We start from the raw sequence: 18,308 nt of genomic DNA, 5'->3' as shown, positions 1-18,308 counted from the left end.
GGGGGGGGTGGTATGTAAGTGTCCCAGGGTGGGGGCTCGAGTCAGTTACGCATGGTGTCATTGAAACGGAAGCCCTGGATACTGAAGCCAGCCCTTGTTGCTACCAACTCAGAGGGGCAGAAGAGTTACATAACTTATTTCACAGAGCAGTAGTGGACATAGAAGGGAAAACTGCTACCAAAGCTTACCTGCCTGTAACAGGTTGGGACTCCCCAGCTGGCGCCTCCTGCTGGTGACTCTGGGAATTAGCTCTGTCCAGTGGAGCGTCCCCTCCTGGTGGTGTCCCATCTGTCATTCTGCCCTCCATTGTTGTCTCTGGACCCGCGTTGCTCCCTGCTTGGTGGCATCCTCTTCAAGGCCACTGCCCTCCAGCAGTGTCCCTTAGTCCATCTGGACCCCGTTCCGGGGGTCAGTGATCAGCAGTTCTACACTCCAGCCCCTGTGTCCAACCACCCTCTGAGTCCAATCCCTCTTGTCAGGGATCTGGCGTAGTCTAATGGCCGCTCCCTACGGCCAATGGCTGGATGTACTGTAAGGAGTCAAGCGGGGGACCCAGGCCTGCCCTCTTCTCTGGGTCGCGGCCCAGGGACCCTCTGGCAGCAGCCTCGCTGTCCTCCTTCTCTCCCCTCATCTGTCTGCTTTCTTGGGCCGCTTCCCCTACAGCCCCTTGCACCCACTAGGCCCTTCCTTTCTGGGCCTCCAGCCTGGCAGGTTACAGGGTCAAGCTCCCTAGCCTCCTCGAGCCTGGCCAACACTGCGCTGTCCGTGGTGCTAGTCTCCTCCCTTGGAGACTGACCTTCCCCTATCAAAGGCCTGGGACAGACTGACTGCTCCTCCTTTGGGCAGCCTTTATATACATCTGAGCCTGGCCCTGATTGGCTGTCTCCAAACTGGGCCTTGATTGGCTCCCCATCTGTGCAGGCACCCTGGCCTCCCACAGCCCACTCTCACAGGGAGTGGGGCAGTCTGCCCCACTACACTGCCCTACAGTTTGCTTCTACTCCCTCAAACACAAGACAAAAGGGCCTTTGTGCTACCTGATAGGTAAGGATGGGACTTTATTCTGTCCCTCTTCCTTGAAAACTCTCTGCTCTAGCATCTTTCCTTAGCAGCAGGTCTGTTCCCACTCTGTTCCCTTCCCAGGGAACAGCACCCTCCGAGATCATCTTCACTACAGTATTAACTGAAAGTATATCTCCAGTGTTGCCCTTAACCTGACTCATATCCACAAACAAAAATCTCTTGCTCTAGTTCAGTGGTGCTTTAAACTCAAGCTAGCTGGCCCATCGGTTGAAGCTCGTGCTGCTACCCTCTGGCTTATAATACAGTGGGGATGCAGCTACAGGTTATGGTTTAGATTAGAGTTACCACAACTCATCAACCACTAATCCAGTCGCTGTGGTAGCTCCAGTGTTGTTTTGCAGCATGGCTGCTCCAGCTTGAGCTAGTTGCTTGAGTGTTCTAACTTGGGCTAAGTGTTGCTGACAGAGTGTTGTCCTCACCACAAGTAGGAGGAAGAGAAGCTGGTTACTACAAGCTCTCTCAGAGCGATATGAAGAGATCACCCTAACGGCAACCTGCACAACACCCACTCTCCTCTTCCCGCCTAAGTGCAATGCATTATTATTACCACCGTTGGTATGAGAACCTAATCAAAGTCTGATTCACCAATGAAAGCCATTTGTAGAACAAAGAACATGAAACACTGGGGAAATAATGCCTCTTGTTGCCCTATTTCTCTTTAAGCCCTTTACATGTACCAGACTTCACAATTATCCCCAATGTACCTGGTTTGCTAGGTTTACAATAGCGTAAGGAACCGGCTGCCCACAAAGTGAGATGCAGGGAAAGGACCAGTTAGAGACTCAGTTCAACATCTCTAGCCAGTCCTGACGACTAGTGGATAGGCCAGAGCGGTTCTCAAACTTCATTGTGCCGTGACCCCCTTCTGACAACAAAAAATACTACACGACCCCAGGCAGAGGGACTGAACCTGTGCCCGCCCAAGCCACACAACCCCAGGGGGGAGGCCAAAGCCCGAGGGCTTCAACTCAGGGTGGGTGGCCTGTAGCCTGAGCCCTGCCACCCAGGGCTGAAGCTGTCGCACTTCAACTTTGGAGTGGGCTTTGGCCCCGGGCCCCAGCAAGTCTAAAACCAGCCCTGGCAATGCCCATTAAAACTGACCCACTTGGGGTCCCAACCCACAGTTTGAAACTTGCTGAGAGAAAAACAGTGAAACCCAGAAGAGAACAGTAAATGGCATTGAGGCCAGAGAACACTTTGGAGGGTGGCTGTCCTGTGTATAAGTAGCAGGCTGGCGGTAGCAGTATAAGAGCAGACTGCACCGTTAAAAATGCATGGGATGATATTTTGCTGCAATTGTTCCAGTATTTATAATCCCAAGTGTTCAAAAATCATGAGTCAGGCCTCAAAACATTTATGAGGTTTAAAACAATCTTTTGGGTTTTTTATTTAATTTACATTCTGTTTTTAGAGCCTTTAGGAAGCACTGAGGTTACATTTTCAAGTTTTTTTCTGCAATCATAGAGCATGTCTACACTGCAGCTGCAAATGTGCTTCCTAGCAGTAGTAGACACCAGACACACACTAGCTCTGCAGCATGACAACAACAGTGTGGCTGCAGCAGCCTGGGTGGCAGTTGAGAGAGCCATCTGAGTTAGGGTGGCCAACTTTCTGATTGCAGAAGACCAAACACCTTTCTCCTGCCCCCACTCACTCCATCCTCCCTTCCTCCTTCTATCAATTGCTCTCCCCCACCCTAGCTCATTTTCAGTGGGCTGGGGCAAGGGATTGGCGTGGGGGGGGGTGAGCGCTCCAGCTGGGGGTGAGGACTCTGGGATGGGGTCGTCGATGAAGGGTTTGGGATGTGGGAGGGAGTTCAGGCTGGGACAAGGGTTTGGAGTGCAAGACGGGGTTCTGGGTGTGGGCTCTGGGCAGCACTTACCTCAGGCAGCTCCCAGGAAGCAGTGACATGTCTCTCCAGCTCCTAGGCATATGTGCAGCCAGGAGACTCTGCATGCTGCCCCACCCACAGGCACTGCCCCTGCAGCCCTTCCCGGGGTGGTATCATACCAACCGCTTCCAGGAATTGGGGGAAGCCAGCCTTAGCCCCGCTGCACCACCAACTGGACCTTTAATGGTGCTGACTGGAGCCGCCAGGGCCCCTTTTTGAAGGGGCGTTCTGGTCAAAAACTGGACACCTGGCAACCCTATCCTGAGTACGTACCCAGGAGATCGGGTGTGATTGCACTCAGGCATCTGCTATGCTGGTGCTCAGACCACCATGGCTACATTGCTATTTTTAGCACACTAGCTCAAGCTGGCTAGTTTCTGTGCTGGGAAGCATGCTTCCAGCTGCTATGTAAAATGTACACTGTAAGTCTAGGAACCTTTTTAAAAACAAATAAAAAATTGAAGCACTTGAGTTTAGGTGCTGGGGATTTTAGAAAAAACACTAAATATTGTGAGCTCACAAAAAAAAAAAAATCACAAGAGTTGAATAGTGCTGTGAAAGCTGTTGTGTAACCCTTGTAAATAATCTTTTGGAACACTGACAATTTGTGATAAATGGCTGGAATGCCACAATTGTTTACAGACCAGTCTAAACAATTCTGGTTCTTGTCTAAAATGGCTTCTCAGTTATGTTTCTCCTTTCAGGAAAATATTTCCCATGTTACCTGAATCTGGTTTCTTCTTGTTGGGATGCATGCACCTGGCCCAAGGTTATGATTCAGGCTTTTCTTATTGTATTACTTTTACAATACTAAAAATGTGGTAGGTGGTTGAGCCTATTAGAAAGTCACAATCTCTACTCGGGAGAGCTCACTCTCATTTTAGACATAATAAACGCGAAGTATCCGTTTTTGCCAGCTTTCACAATTTTGAGTCTCATCATATTTGGTGCTTTTCTTGAAGCTCTAATTCCTGGAGTTGTGTGTTTATGTGAAAATCACAGCTTTCATTAATTTTTTTTTAAAAGTACATTTCTAGCTCGAATGTTGTGGAGAAAAGCTTGAAAATGTGATCAAACGTACCCTAAAAGGTTCAGAAAACAAGAAGTTTCACGACCCATAGAATAATTAGGTACATTTTCTGAGCAAAGTGCACAGTAAGCTTGAATAGCGATATGGTAGTAAACAAGTAAAGTCTAATTCTTCTGCCTCGGAATAAGCTGGTTTTAATAAATCGTTACTGTTTAAAAATGTGAAATGTGTCTATATTAACTCACCCACAGAAAATCATTAACTGAGAGTTGTGGTTTCTCAAGGACATTTCATATTGATAGAATCACTACAGATCAAGGACTTCATCAGTTAAGGCTAAGTTAACATCCAGAGCAACCTCAGTTCACATGCTTTACAACTCAAATATCGTAACAACATCCATTCCTAATGTGATCATTTTGAACGTCTACTTGCTTAAATAAGAAACAAAAATTCTTACAGATATTGACTGAAATTGAGAGAAGAATTCATTCTTACAAGTAGTAACAGATAATCTCATCCTTTCCAAGCTGCACAATCTCTCAGACTGCAGCCATATTCTACTGTCTGTTTTCCCTTTGTTATAAAAAGGAGTACAAATTCTCACACAGTGCTGTATTTAAACAGTGCAAATAACTATGCAGGGTTTGACAGAAACATTGTAATAATGCTAACTGATGACAATTTTCATTTAATTGCGTTAATTAATTTCCAAAGCTCTGGGCCCATGTACAAGTTTTCTGGATAAAAACAAACTGGAACAATGTCCAAAACTACATTCTTCTCAGATCAGCCCAACAACTAATTTAAACAAGCAGGAGTAGAAGGTGCATATAAATAGTCCTGATTCTTTTTTAAACATAGTTTGATTTCAGAGTTATGAAAGTTGAAACTGCAAAATGAGCAATATGTCTGATGGCATAGCACCCTCATGTATCTAGATTTGTGACTTGGTTACATGTCATCTATTGGAGTTAACAATTCAAGCATTCGGTGTTTGGTTGTTGGCATTCTCAGTCATTACAAACCTCGCTACCTGAGTGACCATAGAGAGTTGGGAGTTCAAAGGAAGAAATTAAAACACTTGTATTTGAATAAACTTGGAAAGATTTTAGGACTCCAGTTGAGGGCACTGAGCATCTTGCAGGTTCAAGAGAATTTAAAAAGGCAAATGACAAGATATGGCTGATGTTTAAATTATTATATACTTGAATCAGAAGTAGTAAAGAAAAGAGTTCTCTAATATCCTGCTAACTAATGCCATATATTGCAATTTCTTTCATTACACCATTAAGTATTATGTAACATATTGAAAGATTTAAACACTAAAACAAGGGTTCTCAAATTTCATTGCACTGTGACTCCCTTCTGACAACAAAAAATACTATACCTCAGGGAGGGAAGCCCAAGGACTTCGACCTTTGGCCCCAGCAAATAACTGCTGCACTGGAGCTACCTGTTTCTGGATTCTTTTTTTAAACCACCAATAACTTTCTTCTCTTGGATACTCAGAAAACCAAATTATTTCCAAAATAACTAAGGAAAAATTAACACCTCACCGGATCCTAGACAAAGACCTAAAGAAACATTTCTCTCACCTGATATAAAATCAGGTAGTACAACAATTAAAAAAAGAAGAATCAAAGCATTTCACAACATACTGCTGTTTGACATGTCAAATACTGTAGATTTCATATGCTTATAGCTGTACTAATTAAACAGCGAGGATTCAGCACAGAAAGGGACAACAGGGGAAAGGATTTAAAGAAATCACCAATGGAGGATCCTTTGTAGGATACCCTGGCAGGAAGCAGATTCATTTCCTTCTTATATGCCTCTATTTAAAAGACCTCCAAACAACAGTTTGCATTTCAAATTCTGTGCTTAGAAAGATTCTTCCTTATATTAGTAGCAAAGAATCATCCAAGACTTTCCACACTTTGTTTTATGATTTCAAGATATAGATATTGCAGGGAGGAGATTTTGGATGAGATGTGTCATGCTGTTGACAACCCCAAGGCCCATCCTAAAACACCAGGACAGTGCGGATACTGAAATAGAAAAAGTATGTAACTGCTAACATTTCTCAAGATTCAGGATAGCCTCAACCTCCGTTATATCCCTACCAACACGCTATTGGCTGAACTATAAAAGAAGTGATTGCAAATTTAGCTGAAGAGAAATGCTTAAGGACACACTCCTTTCTCATGTAACATCTGTGTCTTTCAGATATTGTTGTGCCATATAGTTCACTCATGAGCCCATCTCTGCTTTGGTCATTAATTACAGAATTTAGAGATGGAATAGTCATTCTTTCCTAGTGCTGCAGCCCTTATGCATATCGTATTTTGAATATGTGGCTTCTTTTAAGAGGAATTGTTTTGTCATTATTGTAGACCTCCCTAATGAAACCCTGAGATGCAATCCTCTTGTTTTCATGTCAGGAATGTATATTATCCTACCATGTAAACATTTAACTAGACTACTGAAAGGTTCTCTCCCTTCCAGAAAGGATAAGTTTTAATTTCTCTATCACTTATCAAATTGAAATCCAGCTCCTGCTGGTTCTACACTATACGCTTTCTGTAAAGCAGGCTCTCCCAAACTGTGGATCAAAGACTGAGAGTGGATGGGTCATTACAAAAACTATTTCCCCCATGCTAATTTTCCCCCCTATTGTTACTGGTCTGAGAACTGGAACCTTAATAGAGAAGGATGCTGCGAATGCTGAAACATAAAACAAAAGCAGGCAGTGACAATAGTTATGTTTGCTCAGCTGCATCATAGCATATATGTAAGTTTAAAAAAACCCACTCACCTCTTTCCTGACTGTAACAATTCAAATCCTTCATTGATTTTATCAAATGGTAAAGTGTGTGTTATTAGCACATCTGGATTAAATTTCTTCTCCATATAACCAGACACTAATTTGGGGATAGAATCCTTGGTCTTCCAACCTGGAAAAACATATGATGAGTACTGAAATCACTAGTTGTTTACTGCAGAGTTTTAGTGAGCAATCAAAATTGATCTCCATACCTCCAATCAAACACCCTTTCCAGGTACGTCCAGTAAACAGCAGCAGAGGGTCAAAGGATAGCTGTGATCCTAAAGGAGGTGTTCCAACCAGCACACAGGTGCCAGAGCCCATGTGGCAGGATACCAGGGCAGCTACCTGGTTTAAAAAAAAAAAAGATGACAACATCACATGGAGTGAAACTTATGAAACAACTGCAGTGTATATTTACATACCATAGTATCTGTGTGGCCAACGACTTCAAAGGAATAGTCCACACCATGGCCAGTCATCTCAAGCAGCACCTCCTGAATAGGTTTCTTGAAGTCCTGAGGGTTGATGCACTCAGTGGCTCCTAACTCTCTAGCCTTGGTAAATTTATCTTTGTTGATGTCGATCCCAATGATCCGGGAAGCACCAGCTGATTTACAGCCAACAACAACAGAGAGGCCAACTCCTCCCAAACCGAAGATGGCACAAGTTGAACCAGGTTTAACCTGCATAACAGTAAAACAGGGGACTCTGTAAGAATCTATCCATAGATTGAATTGTAGTCCTGGAACATGGCGGGTGGGGGTGGTAACCTTGGCAGTATTGATGGCAGCACCATAACCGGTGGAAAATCCACAGCCAAACAGACAGACTTTATCCAGAGGAGCATCATCATCAATTCTTGCAATGGCAGAATCAGGCATAACTGTGTATTCTGAGAAGGTGCTGATCCACAGGAAATGGTGAATTGCTTTCCCTTTGCAGGTGAATCTGCTGGTCTTGTCCGGCATGAGGTTCTGGGATTCATGGAGGCTGTTAAGAGACATAATATATGAGGATGAATATTGTCAGAAAAACTGAGGGTGAGACTCTGGCAACAGAAGTTGAAACAAACTCACTGTGTCTTCAGGCAACAGTTGGTGTCAGGATTCAAACAGAAGCTGCATTCCCCACATTGGGGAAGACACAGAGGGATGACTTTGTCTCCTGGGGTGGGAGGGAGAAGAATATCTTGTCTTTGTCAGTTGGTGATCGAGAAGCATTGTTTGTAGTACTTTAAAAGCATCGTGCAAGGAATTTATTCACAAAGTTAAATTGTGGCTAAGTTTTGAAAAATTCAGTTCCAATACTGGATTCATGAATTTTGAGAAGGCAACCATTTAAAGTCAGCACCAAATCATTTAAATTCATCTGGCAGCCTTCACTGCATATCCACACAGTAATGGTCTGCTCCTGCACCACTAAAGTTTTACCATTGACTTCAATGCGTGCAAGAGCAAGCCCCTCCATACCTGGTTTCACACATGTCACTCCTTCTCCAATACTCTCCACAATCCCAGCTCCTTCGTGGCCAGGAATAATTGGGTAATCTATATTTGGAATAGAACCTTTCAGAACATGGTCATCTGTCCCACAGATCCCTGTGGCCACTATCTGTATGGAAATGAAAGAACACATCTTGTGAAACAGTCACGTTCGCAATGCTCACTGAGGCCTCTGAAGAGATGTACCCCTTGTGTCCAATAATATGACTGAAAAAAATGGGGAAAGTTACATATTTTTGAGCTTAGCTATTTGAAAATCAGGAACTTGAAGGGAACACATTTTTGCATCTTGTTTTAGACAACTAAAAACAAAAGTAGGGTACCTTAACACGAACTTCATGGGCTTTCGGAGGTGCAACCTCTACCTCCTCAATAGAGAGTGGTTTATCCACTTCCCAGGCAACGGCAGCCTTGCATTTTATCACCTGTGAAAAATATGGTTGATTACATTTATGTAGGAACTGTTATTAAAAATACACGGAGTGAATACATTGAAAAGCTACTATCAGGAATCCAGAATTAAACATTTTCCCCTGCAGTTATTTACATTTAAAATATCTTTTAAGAATGACACCAAACGAGGGTGAACAGTGCATGGCCAATGCATTTGAGTCCCTTTGGAACTACTATTATCTCCAAAAAAGAACAAGGAGTACTTGTGGCACCTTAGAGACTAACAAATTTATTTGGGCATAAGCATTTGTGGGCCATAAACCCCCTTCATCAGATAGAGTGGAAGATACAGTAGGAAGAGAGCTGTGTGTATGTATAGTAAAATATATACAGAGAACCTAAAAAGATGGGGGTTGCCATACCAACTCTAACAAGACAAATCAATTAAGGTGAACTATTATCAGCAGGAGAAAAAAACTTTTGTGGTGATGATCAGCATGGCCCATTTCAAACAGTTGACAAGAAGGTGTGAGTAACAGTAGGGGGAAAATTAGCATGGGGGGAAATAGTTTTTGTAATGACCCATCTACTCCCAGTCTTTGATCCCACTGAGGGTTACCAAAAGAAACTACATCATCTGCTCAAGAAACTCCCTGACAAAGCACAGGAACAAATGTGCACAGACACACCCCTAGAACTCCAATCAGGAGTAGGGATATTCTATCTGCTACCCAAGATCCATAAACCTGGATGCCCCAGCATCTCAGGCATTGGCACCCTGACAGCATGGTTGTCTGGCTATGGAGACTCTTTCCTCAGGCCCTACGCCACTATGGATCAGTATCCCTGATAATGTCACGGCAAACCTAGTGGCTGAACTTTCTCCTCACCCACAACTATTTCACATTTGGGGACAATGTATACACCTTCAAGGCAGCGGCACTGGTATGGGTACCCCCATGGCCCCACAGTATGCCAACATTTTTAAGACTGACTTAGAACAACGCTTCCTCAGCTCTCATCTCCTAATGCCTCTACTCTGCTTGCATGATCCACCAGGATTTCAACAGTTTCCATCCCACCATCAGCCTCAGCCTGGACCAGTCTACATAAGAGAGCCACTTCCTGGACACTACAGTGCTAATAAGTGATGGTCACTTAAACACCACCCTGCATGCCTCCAGCTTTCATCCAGGACACATCACACGATCCATTGTCTACGGCCAAGCTCTAAGATACAACCGTATTTGCTCCAATCCCTCAGACAGAGATACACACCTGCAGGATTTCTATCAAGCATTCTTAACATTACAGTACCCACCTGCAAAAGTGAAGGAACAGATTGACGGAGCCAGAAGAATACCCAGAAGTCAACTACTGCAGGACAGGCCCAACAAAGAAAGTAACAGAATGCCACTAGCTGTCACCTTCAGCCCCCAACTGAAACCTCTCCAGCGCATCATCAAGGATCTACAACCTATCCCTCGCTCTCACAGACCTTGAGAGACAGGCCAGTCCTCGCTAACAGACAGCCCCCCAACTTGAAGCAAATACTCACCAGCAACCACACAACAAAAACAGTAACCCAGGAACCTATCCTTGCAACAAACCCTGTTGCCAGCTCTGTCCACATATCTATTCAAGGGACACCATCATAGGCCCTAATCACATCAGCCACACCATCAGGGGCTCATTCACCTGCACATCTACCGATATATGCCATCATGTGCAGGCAGTGTCCCTCTGCCATGTACACTGGCCAAACCGGACAGTCTCTACGCAAAAGAATAAGTGGACACAAATCAGACCTCAAGAATTATAACATTCAAAAACCGGTAAGAGAACACTTTAGTCTCTCTGCACACTCAATTACAGACCTAAAAGTGGCAGTTTGTCAACAAAAAAACCTCCAAAAACAGACTCCAAGGAGAAACTGCAGAACTGGAATTAATTTGCAAACTGAACACCATCAAATAAGGCTTGAATAAAGACTGGGAGTGGAAGGGTCATTACAAAAACTAAAAACTATTTCTCCATGCTAACTTGTTCCCTACTGTTACTCACACCTTCTTGTCAACTGTCTGAAATGGGCCATCCTGATTATCACTACAAAAAGTTTGGTATTTTCCACTCCATGCATCTGATCAAATGGGTTTTAGCCCATGAAAGCTTATGCCCAAATAAATATGGTAGTCTCTAAGGTGCCACGGCTCCCATTGACGTCCATTCTAGAAATCAGGCCCTGACTCCTGTGAAGTACTGAGCATTAGGGCACTCAGCACCTCATCGGATTAGTCTTTATGAATTCAGCATTGCCACTTTTGGAGACTCCTGCCAGATACAGAGAAAATGATCCTGTACCCTGGGCTTCCAAGACATTTCTGGGGGGTAGGTGGAGTTAGGGATTGAAGTACCACTGTAACATTACTTCATAGTGATTTGCTTTTGTTCAGACACATTAACAGAACTCTTCTAAATTAAAGACCACTCATCAAAAGAAATATTTATACCTACGGACCTTTCCGTTTTGTTTGCCTGTATCCACATTTATCCTTTGTTTCCATTTTCACATGATCTAGAAATTAGGGTTCAGATCCTCACCTCCCCCTTTAGACCCTTTTAGATTAGGTATGGGGGAGAGGGGGCACACAGAGTCCCTATCACCCTCACATCTCAGTGCAGGCACTGTGGAGCTAAGGTTGCCATCCCTAGGCCTCTTTCCAAACACTCGCATGACAGGGCTGCAACACTGCTGTTTCTCTGGAGGGTGCTACCTGTGTCCAAAGCAGCACAAGATTGGGAGGGTGCAACTGTGGTTTAAACCTTAGCCCCAACACGCAGAGATTAAGTGGTTTCTTCAAGGTCATATAAGAAATCTTTGCCCGCGCTAGATTTCCCAAGTTCCCACCCAGTCCTTTAATATGAGAGAAAACCTAGGTGAGATAATGTCTTCTATTGGACCAATTCCTGCTGGGGGATGTTGATATCAGGCTTCACAGAGGTCCTCTTCAGGTCTAGAGAAGGTATCCAGAGTGTCTGACTAAATAAAATTTTCCAAAAAAGAACTATTTTACATCACAGACCACCTGTGCTCAAAACGGCATATGATGCTACGAAACTATTTAAATAATTCCAATATTGCCAGGCTCCAAAATCTCAGATACTACAGTATCTAATTAATAAAGCAAATAATTTACTGCTCTGAGCAATAATGTAGATGAGAATGCTAGCCCAGGGTGTGTATGGCATGCTGCAACAGAAAACTGCTTTTTTCTCAGAGAAATGTTCTCTTAAGAGAACTAAACGAAATATACAGTGAGAGTTCGAAAAGTCAAATGTGGTGGTGGTGGGGAAATCAAAACGATTTCCAGGTAATAGAAGAATTTCCAGATGGCAGCACCAGGAGACAATTCAAGTGCCAGTGAGAGGTAGTTGTAACTGACTCAGCGCTGAAGGTTGTTCTTGGTTTTGATAAGAACAGATTTAAGAGTTTATTAGAGAATGTTTAAAAATAAATGATACAGAGAGTTTGAAATGTCAGTAATTGATCATTGGGGGTAGCATACAGAGCATTGAGGGATGCTATTAGTTTGGTATTGGACAGCACATAACATATACAGTCTGTCACGTTCCCAATGCGGGGGTGTAAGGTGGGTGAGATCATGATACAGTGAGAGTACATCACTCATACATACAGGTTACAGACAGTCATGGGTAAAGATAAGCGGGCTGAGTAATGGGGATAGGATGACCCTCACGTGGTGGAGTTCGATTCAGTGGGTTCAGGGCTCAGGGGATAAAGTCCAGCAGGGGAGGTCCACGAGTTTCCTCCCCCTCGTGGGTTCACAAAGTCACGCAGGCTCACTCTTAGTATTGGCGGTGGCCGGTGATGTGCTCTGTGTAAACGTCTCTAGACCATCGAATAGCGTCTTAGACCATTAGACGTCTCATGAGCCATGCGTAAGGACGGCCCACACAACCGTTTTCTGTCCTAGCAGGATTAGTTTTCTGGTTTACCAGCCTGCCATTTCCGCATGCTGGAATGTGCCCGCCGGGCTATGGCTGTTTCTACCCACTGCTTTCGGGGGCACTTACAAATCAAAGTCCCTGAGCACTCAGCTCCCCCGCTCCCCGCCCTAAACCACAGAATTGGGGAGGGGGGAGGACAGGGCGCTAATGATTAACACAGCATTTACTGTGGCCGGCTATTTGTGGGGTGATGGATTAACGCTGAGTAAAGCTGCCTGGAGGTTGCCCCAAGGCTGCAGCTGTTTGGCCCAGCTGCGGAGAGGGAAGGCGCTAGCGTTTGGGGCCGTAGCACGGCGCTCAGCGCGGTGCTTGCAGCGACGCCCCATTACCAGCACGCGGCCAGGCTCAGCGGCAGTCACAGTTTGCAGCCCCGCCCGGAACAATCACCGTGGCAGCGGCGCAGGCTATTTGAAATACCGATGATCAGGCCGTTAGTCTTACTTTGCCGGAGGTGCCCATGGGGCGCGCGCGGAGAGCCGGCTCGGCCCGGCCGATCACTCCAGGCAGGCTCCGCTTCCCTTTGCCGAGAGTAAAGCAGCCCGAGGCGCAGATCACCGCCCGCCGCGCTGTGCCGCCAACACGGGCAACTGAGCGGGGCCCGGACAAACCAGCGCATGGCAGCCTTCGTCCTCTGGAGGGAGGAGAGATCCAGACCCTCCACGTAGCATCAGGTGCGCTCTCTGTTTGCTTTGCGGATCCGCTATCTCAGCATTTGTTCCCTGGTTGAAAGCGGGCCGAGGGGGTTGCAAAATTAGCACATTTCCCTATGTTTAGTTAGCAGAACAAAACAAATAAAAGGAGAATCGGATTTCAGAATATTTGGCCTTGTGAGATTTGGAAATGAGACTTTCTTAACAGTTCTAATGTGAATAAACGCAGGGCAGCCTGTGATTGCAATGTAAATATGCACTGCCTTGTTCACCTAGTGATTATGTAATGGCTAGCACCAGGATTCCCACAGTAAGTACTGGCCTCAGGTCTGTGTATGAAAGATACGGTGGCCATACATATAATTTCACAATCAGAGATGCTGCCTGCTTTCTTGTTATTTATCACAGAGGTACTCAACCTTTTTTCTTTCTGAGGCCCACCTAACATACTGTAAAAACTCCCAGCCCCACTTCTTCCACAACCGCTTCTCTACATATAAAAGCCAGGGCTGACATTAAGGGGCAGGAAGCAGAGCAACTGGTGGAGCTCCCGCAAAGCTAAGTTGTTCAGGCTTCAGCCAGGGGTGGAGGGTCGGGGGCCTCAGGCTTCAGCCCACATGCTGGGCCTTCAGTTTTCGGCCCTAGGGAGTCCAATGCTGACCCTGCTTGGGGGAACCTCCTGAAACCTGTTTGCAGCCTCCCATGGGGAACCCAGACTCCTGGTTGAGAACTGCTGATTTATCACATGTAGGCTTCCATTCTGAGACAATTTCAAGTAATGTGCCTGCATTTTAGCCCATAAAAATAATACCTCCTCAAACAAGCACATTGAAAGAAAAATGGATTATGGTGTTAAAAGAACTAAGGCAGAAGCCAAGGTTTTCAGAGCCTAGGACAGGCTGTAGAAGATCCCATTGCCCCAGTGTGGGGTTTAGGAGTTTTTCAACCAACTTCCAAAACCTCTGTTTCCTTCCCCAGACCTGAAGACGAGTTCAGAGTAGCTCAAAAGCTTGTACCTTCCACCAACAGAAGTTGATCCAATAAAAGATATTACCTAACCCACCTTGTCTCTCTCATATCCTGGGATCAACACAGCTACAGCAACACTGCAAAGAAGAGCCCAGTCCATCTTTTCATGTGATAGGATTTTTATTCATCATTGTCTTTAATTACATTTGCCATTAGAATGTAACTGTTATTTCACGGAGCAATAGTGGACATAGAGGGGAAAACTGCTACCAATGCTTACCATCCCTTGTGAGGCTTGTTCTCCTGCCCTACAGTTTGCTTCTACTCCCTCAAACACAAGACAAAAGGGCCTTTGTGCTACCTGATAGGTGCAGATGGGACTTTATTCCATCCGTCTTCCTTGCAAACTCTCTGCTCTAGCATCTTTCCTTAGCAGCAGGTCTGTTCCCACTCTATTCCCTTCCCAGGGAACAGCACCCTCCGAGATCATCTTCACTGCACTATCAACTCAAAATATATCTCCAGTGTTGCCCTTAACCTGACTCATATCCACAAACAACGATTTCTAGCTCTAGTGGAGTGGTGCTTTAAACTCAAGCTAGCTGGCCCATCGGTTGAAGCTCGTGCTGCTACCCTCTGGCTTATAATACAGTGGGGATGCAGCTACAGGTTATGGTTTAGATTAGAGAAGTTCCCACAACTTATCAACCACTAATCCAATCGCTGTGGTAGCTCCAGTGTTGTTTTGCAGCATGGCTGCTCCAGCTTGAGCTAGTTGCTTGAGTGTTCTAACTTGGGCTAAGTGTTGCTGACAGAGTGTTGTCCTCACCACAAGTAGAAGGAAGAGAAGCTGGTTACTACAAGCTCTCTCAGAGCGATATGAAGAGATCACCCTAACGGCAACCTGCACAACACCCACTCTCCTCTTCCCGCCTAAGTGCAATGCATTATTATTACCACCGTTGGTATGAGAACCTAATAAAAGTCTGATTCACCAATGAAAGCCATTTGTAGAACAAAGAACATGAAACACTGGGGAAATAATGCCTCTTGTTGCCCTATTTCTCTTTAAGCCCTTTACATGTACCAGACTTCACAATTATCCCCAATGTACCTGGTTTGCTAGGTTTACAATAGCGTAAGGAACCGGCTGCCCACAAAATGAGATGCAGGGAAAGGACCAGTTAGAGACTCAGTTCAACGTCTCTAGCCCGTCCTGACGACTAGTGGATAGGCCAGAGCGGTTCTCAAACTTCATTGCGCCGTGACCCCCTTCTGACAACAAAAATTACTACATGACCCCAGGCAGGGGGATGGAAGCCTGCGCCCGCCCAAGCCACACAGTCCCAGGTGAGGAGGCCAAAGCTTCAACTCAGGGTGGCAGGGGCCTGTAACCTGAGCCCTGCCACCCAGGGCTGAAGCTATCACAGTTCAACTTCAGCCCTGGGCAGTGGGGCTTGGACTTCAGCCCCGGACAGCAAGTCTAATGCCAGCCCTGGCAACCCCCATTAAAACTGGGTCACGACCCACTTGGGGTCCCAACCCACAGTCTGAGACTTGCTGAGAGAAAAATAGTGAAACCCAGAAGAGACCAGTAAATGGCATTGAGGCCAGAGAGCACTTAGGAAGGTGGCTGTCCTGTGTGTAAGCAGCAGGCTGGCAGTAGCAGTATAGGAGCAGACTGCACTGTTAAAAATGCATGGGATGATCTTTTGTTGCAATTGTTCCAGTATTTATAAGCCCAAGTGTTCAAAAATCATGAGTCAGGCCTCAAAACATTTATGAGGTTTAAAAAAAATATTTTGGGTTTTTTATTTAATTTACGTTCTGTTTTTAGAGACTTTAGGAAGCACTGAGGTCATGTTTTCAAGCTTTTTTCTGCAATCATAGAGTATGTCTACTCTGCAGCTGTGAATGTGCTTCCCAGCAGCAGTAGACACCAGCCACACACTAGCTCTGCTTAAGCTAGCATGATAACAGTGTGGCTGCAGCAGCCTGGGTGGCAGTTGAGAGAGCCATCTGAGTTCGGGTTGCCAACTTTGATTGCAGAAAACCAAATACCCTTCCCCTGCCCCCACTCACTCCATCCTTCCTCCGTCACTTGCCCTCCCCCACCCTCGCTTATTTTCACTGGGCTAGGGCAAGGGATTGGCATGTGTGGGGGAGTGAGAGTTCCAGCTGGGGATGGTGGCCTGAGATGTGGGAGGGGGCTCAGGGGTTGGAAGGAGGTTGGGGTGTGAGGGCTCCAGCTGGGGGTGAGGACTCTGGGGTGGGGTCATGGATGAAGGGTTTGGGATGTGGGAAGGAGCTCAGGGCTGGGGCTGAGGGGTTCTGAGTGCAGGAGGGGGTTCAGGCTGGGACAGGGGTTTGGGGTGCAGGACAGGGTTCTGGGTGCGGGCTCTTGGCAGCGCTTACCTCAGGCGGCTCCCAGGCAGCAGTGACTTGTTTCTCTAGCTCCTAGGTGTAGGTGTGGCCAGGAGACTCTGCATACTGCCCCACTCACAGGCACTGCCCCTGCAGCCCTTCCCCGGGGTGGGGGCAGGATCATACCAACCGCTTCCAGGAACTAGGGGAAGCCAGGTTAGCCGCGCTGCACCACCAATTGGACCTTTAGTGGTGCTGACTGGAGCCGCCAGGGTCCCTTTTTGAGGGGGCGTTCTGGTCAAAAACTGGACACCTGGCAACCCTATCCTGAGTACGTACCCAGGAGATCAGGTGTGATTGCACTCAGGCATCTGCTATGCTGGTGCCCAGACCACCATGGCTAAACTGCAATTTTTAGCACACTAGTTCAAGCTGGCTAGTTTCTGTGCTGGGAAGCATGCTTCCAGCTGCTATGTAAAATGTACACTGTAAGTCTAGGAACCTTTTTAAAAACAAATAAAAAATTGAAGCTCAGATTCTTGTGTAAGCACTTGAGTCTAGGTGCTGGGGATTTTAGAAAAAACACTAAATACTGTGAGCTCACAAAAAAAAAATCACAAGAGTTGAATAGTGCTGTGAAAGCTGTTGTGCAACCCTTGTAAATAATCTTTTGGAACACTGACAATTTGTGATAAATGGCTGGAATGCCACAATTGTTTACAGACCAGTCTAAACAATTCTGGTTCTTGTTTGAAGTGGCTTCTCAGTTATGTTTCTCCATGTTACCTGAATCTGGTTTCTTCTTGTTGGGATGCATGCACCTGGCCCAAGGTTAAGATTCAGGCTTTTCTTATTGTATTACTTTTACAATACTAAAAATGTGGTAGGTGGTTGAGCCTATTAGAAAGTCACAATCTCTACTCGGGAGAGCTCACTCTCATTTTAGACATAATAAACATGAAGTATCCGTTTTTGCCAGCTTTCACAATTTTGAGTCTCATCATATTTGGTGCTTTTCTTGAAGCTCTAATTCCTGGAGTTGTGTGTTTATGTGAAAATCACAGCTTTCATTAATTTTTTTTTAAAAGTACATTTCTAGCTCGAATGTTGTGGAGAAAAGCTTGAAAATGTGATCAAACGTACCCTAAAAGGTTCAGAAAACAAGAAGTTTCACGACCCATAGAATAATTAGGTACATTTTCTGAGCAAAGTGCACAGTAAGCTTGAATAGCGATATGGTAGTAAACAAGTAAAGTCTAATTCTTCTGCCTCGGAATAAGCTGGTTTTAATAAATCGTTACTGTTTAAAAATGTGAAATGTGTCTATATTAACTCACCCACAGAAAATCATTAACTGAGAGTTGTGGTTTCTCAAGGACATTTCATATTGATAGAATCACTACAGATCAAGGACTTCATCAGTTAAGGCTAAGTTAACATCCAGAGCAACCTCAGTTCACATGCTTTACAACTCAAATATCGTAACAACATCCATTCCTAATGTGATCATTTTGAACGTCTACTTGCTTAAATAAGAAACAAAAATTCTTACAGATATTGACTGAAA

At 45.2% G+C, this 18,308-nt stretch overlaps 1 protein-coding gene across 1 annotated transcript; it reads right to left on the bottom strand.

Annotated features, from left to right (window-relative positions):
- Window positions 1–5,913: 5,913 nt before the first annotated feature.
- LOC116815016 (alcohol dehydrogenase 1-like) lies at window positions 5,914–13,226 on the bottom strand. Its single transcript, XM_032763012.2, has 9 exons — window positions 13,200–13,226; window positions 8,660–8,761; window positions 8,304–8,445; window positions 7,911–7,998; window positions 7,605–7,824; window positions 7,257–7,517; window positions 7,044–7,179; window positions 6,823–6,961; window positions 5,914–6,055 (listed from the first exon to the last, which is right to left on the bottom strand). Exons 1-9 carry the CDS (start codon window positions 13,215–13,217, stop codon window positions 6,031–6,033), a joined length of 1,131 nt encoding a protein of 376 aa, XP_032618903.1. The 5' UTR covers window positions 13,218–13,226; the 3' UTR covers window positions 5,914–6,030.
- Window positions 13,227–18,308: the final 5,082 nt, after the last annotated feature.

Source organism: Chelonoidis abingdonii, chromosome 5, assembly GCF_003597395.2.
Source record: "Chelonoidis abingdonii isolate Lonesome George chromosome 5, CheloAbing_2.0, whole genome shotgun sequence".
NCBI classification, from domain to species: Eukaryota; Metazoa; Chordata; order Testudines; family Testudinidae; genus Chelonoidis; species Chelonoidis abingdonii.
The sequence above is the reverse complement of the archived record's forward strand: the minus strand, read 5'-3'. Positions and strand labels throughout refer to the sequence as shown.

Excerpts from the sequence above, each read along its gene's own strand:
- LOC116815016 (XM_032763012.2), bottom strand. Across the intron at positions 7,180-7,256 it reads TTGGCCACACAGATACTATG|GTAGCTGCCCTGGTATCCTG; the intron begins GTATGTAAATAT and ends TTTTTAAACCAG. Across the intron at positions 6,056-6,822 it reads TTGTTACAGTCAGGAAAGAG|TATCCGCACTGTCCTGGTGT; the intron begins GTGAGTGGGTTT and ends TTTCTATTTCAG.